The sequence below is a fragment of the Orycteropus afer genome, unplaced genomic scaffold (assembly GCF_000298275.1).
Source record: "Orycteropus afer afer isolate SDZICR_OR568_19922 unplaced genomic scaffold, OryAfe1.0 scaffold00192, whole genome shotgun sequence".
Lineage (NCBI taxonomy): Eukaryota > Metazoa > Chordata > Mammalia > Tubulidentata > Orycteropodidae > Orycteropus > Orycteropus afer.
In genome coordinates, this window is record NW_006921779.1 from 2,211,242 (window position 1) to 2,223,930 (window position 12,689).

General features: G+C 41.0%; 1 protein-coding gene across 1 annotated transcript; it reads right to left on the reverse strand.

The window, feature by feature from the left end:
- Positions 1–48: 48 nt before the first annotated feature.
- On the reverse strand, positions 49–11,443 carry UTP11 (UTP11 small subunit processome component). The gene is made up of 8 exons (XM_007947613.2): positions 11,381–11,443; positions 6,165–6,226; positions 4,288–4,390; positions 3,834–3,947; positions 3,255–3,348; positions 3,021–3,151; positions 794–904; positions 49–132 (listed from the first exon to the last, which is right to left on the reverse strand). The coding sequence occupies exons 1-8, from the start codon at positions 11,441–11,443 to the stop codon at positions 49–51; spliced, it is 762 nt and encodes a 253-aa protein (XP_007945804.1).
- Positions 11,444–12,689: the final 1,246 nt, after the last annotated feature.

A 12,689-nucleotide genomic window follows, 5' to 3' on the forward strand; every position in this document is an offset into this window, starting at 1 on the left:
GGGGGGGGGGTGTACAGAATTCTTGTCCATGCAGGAAAACAAGGCTCATCAACGTTTTCGACGACTCTGAAATTTATAAATAGCCGGAGAGTTTACTGTTGCACTCTTCACTTTCACCTTCCGAGTTTTATCCTACAAAAAAATAAAAAAATACAAAGGTTACCAGTAAACAGCAATGTTCATTCAGAAGAGACTAAGCCCTAATGCCCTAAGGCACCGACTGTGTGTAACGAATTAACTTCTCTCTGGAGCATCCACAATGGTACTAGCTATGGACAGTTCTTAGGAAAACTAAGGAAGGTATTTAAATCATTTTTTGTAGGTTCTATCACGGAACCCGGCTGAGAAAGGCTGACCTAAGTAATCTGCAAAGCTAAAGAATTTGACATTTAGAGAAATGATAATAATATGAAAGGGCTATCTTAGATTCCTTAGCTCTGCTATTTAACTACACAATGTTGTCTATTTTTAAACACCAATGAGTGACATGCACTGTTTTGTTAACCTGTTTAAATGTTAAGGATAGCTGCTCATAAGCTATAAAGTTCATATGCTACCCGATCCTACCCTTTGCTGTTCCAAAGCACTGACTAATAACCCCCTTATTACCTTCTTAATCAAGAAACATTTCAACACTGTCAGAGTAACAGACACTGGCTCAAACCATTGCCCCTGAGGGGCAGACATTTTCACTGGGCTTGATTTACACACAGCTGAAATCCAGTCTCAGTTAAGACCTTTACAAGAAGGGGGTGGGGTGGGGAATAAAGGCCTAAGCCTTCTCTCTCCTCACCAGTAGATCTTTGCGCGTTTGAATTTTCTGTGCAACAACAAACAATTCCTTCTCTCGCTCAATCCGCTGGCTCAGATGATTATATTGCTTCTGCCTTTCTTTAGCTAGCCGCTACAGAAGAAACATACACATTTTCAATAAAACAATTAAAAGGATAAAAGTAAGTAAAAAAATGTTTCTTAATCCACTTAAGCCTAAATGCATGAATGGTTTCCATCAACTCCTTCCTCACTCCAAAATCAGCATAGTATGACAGTATAGAGTCCATTTTAGAAACATCACATTTTAGAACTCAAAGGAATCCTGGAAACCATCTCACTGACACCTGTCATTTTATAAATGCAGAAATTGAGATCCAGAAAAGAAAAATAACTTGGCTTTTAATACAAGGATGCATGGTTCATCTGGAGCAGAGTCAGCACTGTCCTGAATCTCTCAAAAGCCAGGAATCTTTCCACTAGTCACTAAGCTGCTTGTCCGAGCTCCTGGTTACCTAATGTGATGGCAGGTAATGAATAAGTACCAGAAACCCCACACAAAGTGAATGGAGAGGAACAGAAGGGCCACCTTGTTATGTGCTGGAGACTAAGAACCTCAGTACTCAGGGAGCAGGATTTTTTCAGTTGACCTGAGATTTTTCACTGCTAATAACTCCTCAAAGACCAAAAAACAAAAACACAAACCCACTGCCATCAAATCAATTCCGACTCACAGCAACACTGTAGGCCAGAGTAGAACTGCCCCATTGGGTTTCCAAGGCCATAAATCTTTACGGAAGCAGACTGCCTTGCCTTTCTCCCACAGAGCAGCTGACGGGTTCCAATCATGATCCTTTGGTTAGCAGCTGAGCACTTTAACCACTGCATGACCAGGACCCCCTCCTCAAATTTGGAGAATCATCAACCTTTCAAAAATTGATGAAGGTTTTGGATACTTTCTTGAGATAAATGTATATACGTATGTACATTTGTGTGCAAACTATACATCCATTTGCACAAAATTTCAGTGTGTGTGTTTATGGAAAGGGGAGGTTGTTCACAGACCTCCTAGAGCCCATTCTTGGATTGCCCACCCTCTCCAGGTTACAGACTAAATTCTCTTGTAATCCACCCACAAGCAACCCCTTAATAAAAAATAATTTTGCTTTACAGAGAACAATCAAAAGAAACAACACTGCTAGACAAAAGTGACAAGACCCAAACCTTCCTATCTCAAAAGCTATGTCATCAACTATTCTATACAGGAGTTTGGGATATTAACTTCTTTAGGGACTACCACAATTCTTGAGAAGTGTCAGTGACACAGCTAATTGAAAATACAACTAATTGACAAACAGGGTTATCACAAGAACAGTAGTCAGCCAGCTCCTCAGCTGGAAGTGCTATCTGCATAAAGGGGAACAGTACTGGGCCTCAGACTTAAACAATTCACCGATTCTAACACAGTCTCACAGCAGTGGTTTCAGACAGCTTTTGTTTTCACTTTATTGCACAGACTGTCAAATTTATGAGATTACCCAATATAGTCAAACTAATTAGGGGTATTTATATTACTAAAGCAACTTTAGCTGCCTCTGAGCTAGAGAAAACTGCTGTGAAATTAAACATTGGAAGCAAAGCTGATGCGGTGTAAATGATTCAAATCAAAACAGAACAGCTGTCTGCTTGAAACACATTGACAGCATTTTTTTTAAATGAATCAGTCAGAAGTGAGAGTTCAACTCCAGAAGGCTTTGAGAAAAAGCATGTCTTCTGCACAAACCCAGTTATAGCGGCGGAAAGCACCATAAGGAAGTCAAAGACAAAATTTTGGTTGTAATCATGAGCATAATAAAGATCTTTTGGTATGTGTATTCATCATCACTGAAGAAGGTCCATTATCAAGGTATACCAAATCCCTTAATCCTTGGTGTTCCCTCATTCCTCTGTGTTTAAAAAAAAAAAAAAAGTTTAGCATGTGTTTAAAGCATTAAAGCACAGGGTCAGAGCTGGGATTGAAACCCAGATCTTAAGGCCAGAACCTAAGCTCCTGACCTCTATAAGCTACCTATTCTCCAATCTCAAAAACCATAGACCCCTCCTCCATCTCCATTCCCATAATCAAATTCTCCTTCCCCTTTTCTAAGGGAATTTAATGAGTTTTCCACAAATAATTATATTAAATGCAGTGGGAGAAAAGGGACCTAGATTCCCCTAAACTCAAATCTGAAGAATAAAAAGAAAATTACCTTAAATTGAGTCTGAAGGGTAACTCCTTTCACTTTTTCCTTCCTCAAGGTCTCTATTGTGGGTCTATTAAAGACTCTCTCAATTAGTTCTGGAGCTGTTCGCAGGTGAGTTGCAACATCAAACTGTTCAACTAAAAGTCAAGACAGTCCGTAAAGCAATGTTCAAAGTCTGTCTCTAAACAACACAAATCAATATACGAGACTCCATCCCAAAAACCTTCCAACATTTCATACCTTCTTTTTTGGTGTCAAAAAAAAACACATGCTTATTCTGCTGCTTCCCCTGGAAATCCAGCAGATGGAGCTCTGATTTTAGTCTTTCGATTTTCTAGAATACAGGATATGGTCTCACTTTATATTGGGTTCTTCTGGGGTATCAGTAATGAATTCCAAAAGTTTAAACTATTTCATATCACTGTCACCAGGTAGCAATGAATTTGTTTGATTCATTCTTTTAAAGGAAAGGAACATTCAAATTTAGGTAGTGCTAGCTAAGCACTATACAAAATTCATTTAATCCTTACAACAGTCCTATGAGATAGAAATGAGAAAACCGCCTCAGGGAGATTAATTTGTTCATAATCATGGGGTGAGTAAATGGGAGAGTCAAAATGCAAACCTAACTCTGTCTCATTCCCAAACTTGAACTCTTTCTATTCTACAATGCTGACTGTACTTCTAATTCATTATCACAATTAAGCACACTTGACGATTCTCAATGCCAGAGGAAATCAATTTATAACTTGAGAATGATGGACTTATATTTCCTGTTTTAATCAACTAAAGACATCAGAACAGAGTTTCAATTGTTACCTTAACTTCCGCAACTCTTTTCATTTCTATATATTTGATATCCTGAGTTCTCATCAACTTCAGCTGTTCTGGAGTTGCTTCTTCCTTTGTCTCCTTAATCACATGAACTCCATCCTAAAATCCAAATTTAAAACATACATTCCCTATTAGATGAAAATCACTAATTTAGTACTGCATAGTCCGTGGCTGAAACAAAGGCAATCCAATGCTGTATGCTAATAGAAATCCAATGCACCAGGCCCCTGAGATGCACATAAAATTTAGCACCTCCAATAATCCACCCTCAGTACAACTCAAGGCATAAAACAATTCACATTCAGAAACAGAAAGAGCACCTGGCCCAATAGGAGAGGGGCTTAATTAAGGACAAAGATCGTTCCTCTCCACTTTCTCCCCAGTCCCTATTTTCAAACAGTTGGAGCTCAAAACACTGACTGATCAACTAAGCACCCACCTGGAGTTTAACACGAGTCATTTTATAGTAAAATTCATCTGGATTTTTTTCAAGAGCCTTCTTTCGGAGAGCTCTGAGGTATTCTCGCTTTTTTCGGTAGTCACTAGATAGGGTCAACAAAGTTCATTACAAAAAGAACACAATAAGCAGACTTCACAAGAACCTAAAAGTTCACACAAAATGAAACTCAAAAAAAGCCAAAGCGTATCAGTAATAACAAACTTAATATACGGGTGGATACATAGGTAGACAGGCTAAATGATCAGGTAGGGCTAGGCAAAAAAGAATATACACATGACCTTATATTAGTTTGGAAAATAATATTTCTACGTATGTATTTGTATGTGCTGTAATAATGTCCATATATATAATAAAGCTAACACGTGACAAAGTTATGATAACTTCTTAGCCACAGCCAAAAACCTTGAGGGTGTGAGTCACTGGGCCCTCTGGCTTATATAGTTGAGTGGCATAGCAGTTAAGTGCTGGGCTGTAACCAAAAGGTCAACAGTTCGAACCCATCAGCTGCTCCTCAGGACAAAGATGTGACAGGACGCTTCTGTAAAGATCTATAGCCTTGGAAACTCTTAGAGCAGTTCTACTCAGTCCTATAGGGTCGCTATGAGTCAGGGTCGCTATGAGTCAGAATCAATTTTGACAGCAGCGAGTCTGGTTATCCCATGTATGTTTTAATGCCATTTAAATCATTACACGGAAACACCAAATAAAGCACCTATAAAAACTCCTTAGGGCTCTGATGCAAGCTTTGTCAGATTCTGAAGCAATATAGCATAATGACTAGAACTGTGGACTCTGGAGCCACTCTGAGGAAATGAGAGGGCACTGTGTTCAAATCTTGACTTCATTAATTCTGGCTGAATAACTTTGGTTAACTAACCACTCTGTACCCCAATTTCATCTGTAATATAAAGATGATAATAAAAGTAACCTATCCCAGCAAATTATAAGCCCTGATAGCATAATGGTTAAGCACTCAGCTGCTAACCAAAAGGTTGGCAGTTCAAACCCACCAGCTATTCCATGGCAGCAAGATGTGGTAGTCTGCTTCTGAAAAGATATCAGTCCCAGTAGCCTATGGAGCAGTTCTACTCTGTCCTATAGGGTTGCTAAGAGTCAGAATCAACTTAACAGCAACAGGTTCAGTTTTTTAGGTTTCATCCCAGAAAATTACTAGAAGGAAAATATGAATGTAAATACTGAAAATCTCCTAGAACAGTGCCTGGCCCAGTATCACACTCAATTATTATTATTATCATCCGTTAAACTCTGGGACCCAGAGCAATCCACTTACTCCATTGCTTAAGAAGTACAAGAAGGACCTCAGCTGACATGCAAGGTTAACAAATAATTACAAAGTATTTTGCAAATAAAGTGCTAAAGAAGAAGAATGGAGATAATTGTTTTATAAAATGTTTTCAGAGTTCATTATCACCCACGCTCTGCCTCATGAATCCATCTTTCACATCTCTTCATTCCACACCACACACAGGGTGATGTCATAGAGACTCAACAACCGGAATTTCAGATTATATCTTGAACTTCAAAAAAGGGAGAAAAAAAGATTCAAGTTTTGGCTCACACACCAAGGCAGAGGCAAATCAAAGTCACTATGTGAAAAAGATCTGGAGCAACATAATAAAAAAAGTCATAATGCAACTACAATTAAATAAGTAACACTCTGTCTAAACAAAGAGAGAAGCTTAGGGTCACAGAAAAGTATCTGACAGGCTGCCAAGGCTTTGGCCATTTTCTCAATGGCAGGAAATTATCCCCTGTTGGACACTCAGGCAATTCAGCTCCAGCGCAGGGAGACTACTCTGTCTTGGCAGCACATCCACCAAAAAGACTGAACTTACTCTGCACGAAGTTTGTAATCTTTCTTTTTCTCCAGTAGACCCAGATGTTTTCGAAAGCCAGGCTAGAAGACAAAAAAAAAGTGCTTAGTTTTCTCAGTAAACACATACTTAAATCTGCATGATACCTGATGGGAATAAGAGTCTCTAGAGTACTCAGTAAATCCAACTCCTTGGAGCCAAACCTGTTACCCTGCTCCCTCCCCTCCCCCCAGCTGGGCTCTGCCCAAGGATAGACAGACCATGTAGGTGACAGAGAGGTCACAAGCACTGCCATAGTAGGTTTCTTGGCCTATTAAGGACAGAGAGAGACAACAATGACTCGGCACTAAACAAGCAGTTGCCAGTTGTACTAAAATTACTACCAACTTAATCCTAGGGTTTATAAACTACTATGAAGGGAAAACATAGTAACAGGGAGGCAACTATGGTAAGAGAACTAAATTTAGAGCCTGGAGACTTAAGTTCAAATCCAAGCTTTACCTTTTAATAATCTGTGACCTTGGACAACTCACTGAACTTCTCTGAGCTGCAGTTTCCTAACTGTAAAATGAGAATAATAATACCTCCGTCACAGATTTATGTTGTTGTTGATGTTAGGTGCCACAGAGTCAATTTGCAACTCAAAATAAGCCCACGTAACAGGGCAGAACTGCCCCATAAAGTTTTCTGAACTGTCATCTTTTTTTTTTTTTAATTGTGATTTGGAAAGTTGATAGAGCAAATTCATCTTCTATACAGCAGTTCACATACATTTTGTCTCATGACATTGACTGCAATCTCCCACAATGCAACCACTCTCCTCCCACTTCCTCCCCATAGCCACCTCTTCCCTGCATCCTTCGCTCCCTGCACCACTGCCCCCCAAGCTGTCTCCCTGTGCATACACAGCCCTCCTATTCTCCCATGACTGATCTCTCCAAGGAGTGTATCTACCTAATGTAAATGTTGAGCTCATATGCCTGTCTTTTGCTCGGTTGGGAGCCACGGGAATGGGTTCAACTCTAGACCTGAAGGGCAGCTAGAGGCCATAGTCTCAGGGGTTCCACCAGGCTCTATTAGACCAGCAAACCTGGTCCTTTTTTTTTTTAATGATAGCGAGTTTTGTTCCATACTGCTCTCCCACTCTATCCGGGATCTCCTACACAGATCCCCCTCTGAATGGTCATGAACTGTCATCTCTATGGGAGCCAATGGCCAGTCTTTCTCCTGCAGAGCTGCTAGGAAGGTTTGGTTCAAACCATCATTTAGGTTTCCAGCTAAGTACTTAACCATTGTGTCACCATGGCTCCTCGGTGAGGATGAAATGAGACTTTGTAAGTAGAAGTGCCTGCAAATGCACACAGCAGGTGCCCAGCACATGTTTACAGTTACCATCAGCCTGGGGGGTGGGTACAGGTATGAGAGAAAACCAAGTATGACATATGCAGACTTGAACAGTATAAAGAATACAAGAATTAAATCTTGGTATTATGTTTCTACAAGCTCCCTTTTGTTGAGAACTTGCTATGTATCAGTCTGTTAGATGCTTTGCCTACTCCATCATGACAGGCCATATTTATTAACCACTTACTGTTTTAAGGCAATGTGATAAACTCCTTACAATCTCACTTAATCCCACAACAACCATGAAAAGTAGGTAAAGCAGGCACTACTGTCATTGAAATTTTCCAGAAGGGGAATGAGGTTTAGAGAATGACTTCCCCAGGAACAGAATGCAAAATGGCAAAGCTACAACTAGAAGCAATTCTACGTGGTGGCACAGTCTTCACCACCCCATTAGACTGTGTCCTCTTCTGCTTTGAGTAATCTTGTGCAGAAGTACACTTCTCTACTGTTTAAATTTGCATAATAATTTTGGTGGGATTTTTAAGCCATCCTTCTCATCTTTTTTCCTTCAAGTATTACAATAAATTAAATATTTAAATAACACCCAAAACCACCTCTAATAATTTTCTTTTAATTATAACAAGACAAACGGTGACTGACAAAGCAAAGAGTACAGAACAAAAACTCAACAGTAGACCCCAAGACTATGGCCCCTAGTTACCCTTTAAGTCTGGAACTGAACTCACTCGCATAGCTTCCAGCCAAACAAAAGGCATATAGGATGGACATTTATACCAGGTAGACACACTCCTTAGAAAGATCAATCATGGGAGAACAGAAGGGCAGTATTGGCACAAGGAGACAGCTCAGGGGGCAGGAATGCATAGGAAAGGACAACACAGGGAAGAGGCAATTATTGGGACGATGTAGAAAGAGAGCTGATACATGATGGGGAATTGCTGTCAATGTCATGAAACAAAATGTGTATGAACTGCTGTATGGAAAATGAATTTGCTCTGTAAATTTTTGCCCAAATCACAATAAAAATTAAAAAAGAAAACTCAAGGGTCGAAAGAGCAACATGAGGCAGAAATCTTAGAATCTATCATGTCTACTTGAATGTACATCTGCTTTATAGAAGGAAACCTGGCACTACATGTGAAGCATTGTATACATTATATACACACTCTCCATGCAAACTATTTTCAATGGCTCCCCTACTGTTTCACTGAAGGACCTACAGGCTAAAGCCCAAACTTGATCCAAACAGAGAATATCCTTCTCAGTGAGTTCACTCACCTTTCCAGCATGGCCTCCTCATCTCTCCCATAAAGACCCTCCCTTCCTTCTCAAACAGATTTACCCATGCCATGCTCACGGTCCGCCGGGAAAGTCCTTTCTCCCTTCTCTACTAATCCAAATTGATACTTAAAATTGTGACCCTATTCAATCTCTCTGAGCATCAGATCATTTGTAAAATTAGGCTAATAACATATACCTCATATGGATGCTGTAAGATTATATGAGATAATCCTTGTAAAGCACGCAAGGTTTTGCCTAACACATAGTAAGTGCTCATTAAGGGACAGTTATTATCATTTCCTTCCTAGTCCAACAAGTTTCACCATGGTGCTTCTCTCATCACCTCTACACTTTCCACTCAAACTCCCATTTTTTTCTGTACCACTTCTTATAAAGCTGTCTCTTAATTTACCTTTTGGTAGCCTCTGGAAACAAAACACTTGGTGTATGCTATAGTCTTTGGGCAAACTACTTATCTTTTCAGGCAACATTTCGTTGTTATACATAGGGTCCTTATGAGTCAGAGTAGGTTCAATAGCACGTTACAACAATCAGAGCCTTAGTTTCCTCATCTGCAAATATGAAAAAATAATAGTACCTGCATCCATCAATGGTTGTCAGAGTTAAATGAGATCATAGGGTAAGGCACTTTGCCCTTCGGCTCTGGCACACAGTAAACATTTATAGCTATTATTACTTATAGATAAGTTGACAAAGTCTCCCGAGCAAGGTGGCAAAGTACACAACTGTTCCCAGCACACCACTGAACACACAGCAAGGGCACAATAAATGTCTGATTAATGCTACTAAGCAGGAAGACTAAACTGCTGTCAAGAGGTTTTAGTTCTCATCCAAGGCATAACAACTGGTCTCTCTTCTACTGGAACAAAAGAGGAGGGAGAATCAGGAATAGGAGAAGAAAATGGAGTACCAGGCCAACTGCTTCCTACTGCCTCCTCTGCCATGACCAAAAGAACTGGATGGTGTCCAGTCACCATTACTGAACATTATGATCAAAGATTCTGTGGAAGAATCCTGATTAAGGGGGGTAAAATGCTTATCAGAATTTCAAATTCTCACTGACTCTAGACTTTCTAAAGCCACAGAGGCTGGATGAATCCCTAAAACTACTGTCCTGAAATAATCTTTAAACCTTAAACCAAACATATCCACTGAAGTCTTCTTAAACGGTTTTGCTTAACAAGTAAAAAGGTCTACCTTGAGCATTATGTCTTTTTTTTTTTTAATTTTTACTGTGATTTGGGTGAAAGTTTACAGAGCAAATTCATTTTCCATACAGCAGTTCACACACACTTTATCTCATGACATTGATTCTAAGAGCATTATGTCTTTTTAAGAACTAACTACATGAGATCAAATTGACAACAGCAACTAGAAATATTAGATAGGAACCTCAAGAGTTTATGTTAATGGGGGAAGACAACTCACAGAAAGGTGAGAATGATTGCACAACTGAAAGAATGTAATCAGTGTCACTGAATTGAACATGTAGAAACTGCTGAACTGGTGTATGTTTTGCTGTGTATTCTCTCAACAACCAAATAAATAAAATTTTAAAAATAAAAAATAAAATTTTAAGAGGCTTTAGTTCTATACCATCAGTCAACTGAACGACTTTAGATACATTCCTTCCCCTTTCTTCCCCATTTGTAAAATGATGTTGGGCCAGGTATCTCTGAAGGCCTTTCTGAATAAGATTTATTATGCAATTCCCAGAGCAGATGGGTGCACAAAGTGATCCTGCATAGTAAGTGTACTATTCAATCTCCCTACAGAAACATCCACTACAGAAATCTGGTAATTGTTTATTTTGTCTGAAATTGTTTTTTGTGAACGGACAAGTCCCTTTTGCTCTCTAGACCTCAGTTTCCTCACCTGTATAACGGGACGGAAAACACGCACACTGACAATAAGGGACATGCAAAAGTACATGTGGAAGATCATCATGAACTACAAAGCCTCGTACGATCATGGTAATACCAGATATAAAAAATCACTCCCTACATCCACCAGCCACTCCTCGGAAGGAAGATGGGGCAATCTACTTCCGTAGAGATACTGCCTCGGAAACACTGGACCTGACTCGTAGCGACCCAATGAGGGGTCGCTACAAGTCAGGTCCGACTCGACGGCACATAAGAACAACAACAGTCACCAAAACCAACATGAAGGGGGAAGAGCCAACCACTAGCTATAAATACTCATCCCAGCCGGGCCACTTAATAGCTGTGTGATCTTCGATCTCAAATTCCTCAGGGAAGATTAAGCACTTCACACACGTTCTCTCACTGAATTACTGCACAGAAACCGGCAGCATGCGTTTCATTATACCCCAAAACTGGGAAGCAGCCCGTACAGACAGTGCCCTAAACTTCCTAGCAAGAGAGCGACAAATTTTTATTCCCAAGCCCCCGCCACGCCTGTTTGTTAGTATACATTTACAGACAACATTTACGCAGAACCGGACCACGATTGGGGATGGGGGGTAAGAGGCTGGGAGAAGGGGGCCAGGGCAAGACAGCTCAGGGGGCCACAGGCCAGCGCTCATGGGGCCTATGTGGTCTCACCTGGCTTCGCTCTCGGTGTTCCCGCTGCCGGGACTTTGCCGCTTTCCGAAAAGCCGCGGCCATATCTGCTCAAGCCAGGAAAAGCTCAACAGACACGACCACGCCGCACCGTCTCAGAGGCCGCGTCCAGTGAGCTTGCCGGAAACAGGCCGAGCCTCCAGCTGCTTAGAACCGCCCACTTACTCTTCTCAACCTATCCAGTGCCTGATTTTCCGGAAATACCTCCAGTAGCAAGGCGCCTACCGAAGACTTCTTCTGGGAAGTGTAGTGTCCTAGACCTACTCTCGTGACTACAGTTCTTATTCGCCAAAGCTTGGTCACGTGTACGGTGATCTAGGCTTCGCGCTTGGCTCCGCGTTGGCACCTGGGAACACGTGGCTGGCACTGCCAGCTGGCCGAGCTGGGAATTGGCGTTTGCGCAGGCGCAGTCACCTACTCCTCAGCTCTGGTTGCCATATTTACGCGGTACATTTAAGGGCAGGAGCTTTTCTGTTGTTGTTGTTCCCCCCACACACTCAAATACTGTATGCTGAAACTTGCACTCTGTAGAGAGACAAAACTAAAATAACCAAACCCACTGGGGTGGAGTTGATTCCGACTCACAGCGACCGCCATTGGGTTTCCAAGGCTGTAAATCCTCAGCTGGGGGGTTTGAACCACTTAACGTCTGGTTAGCAACCCAATGCCTTACCTACTACACCACCAGAACTCTAAATACACAAGAGATCTTAAAACCAAACCTGACTCGGCCTCTGATGGGCTGTGTGACTCATTGCTGATCACTTGACTTTAATGAGCATCGTTTTTCTCATCTATAAAACGAGGTTAAAAATAGCAGGCACTGCTTGCCTCATAGGGCTGTCAAGTGGCTCACAGTTTAAGTGGTCCTATCTGTAATATACCACTTAGAAGAGAATCACCTAATGGCAATGGTTATAAAATTCTTAATCCCTCACATCCCTAGGGAAAGGCTGGCTGACTGAATGAGGGTCTGAGACAGTACATGTAATGGTTAAGATTGTGAATCAAGGAAGTTTGTTCCAATCCTAACTGCTACCAATCAAGACAAAGTTAGTTTCTCTGAGCCTCAGTTTGTTATTTTTGTTGTGTACCCTCGAGTGTATTTCAACTCATAGCAACTCTATATGACAGAATAGAACTAACCCCAAAGAGTTTCCTAGGCTGTAAATCTTTGCCAGAACAGATCACCAGATCTTTTTTTCCCACAAAGCCACCAGTGGTTTGAACCACCAACCTTTTGGCAACAAGCACTTAACTGTTGTGCCTCCAAGGCTCCTTCAGGCTCAGT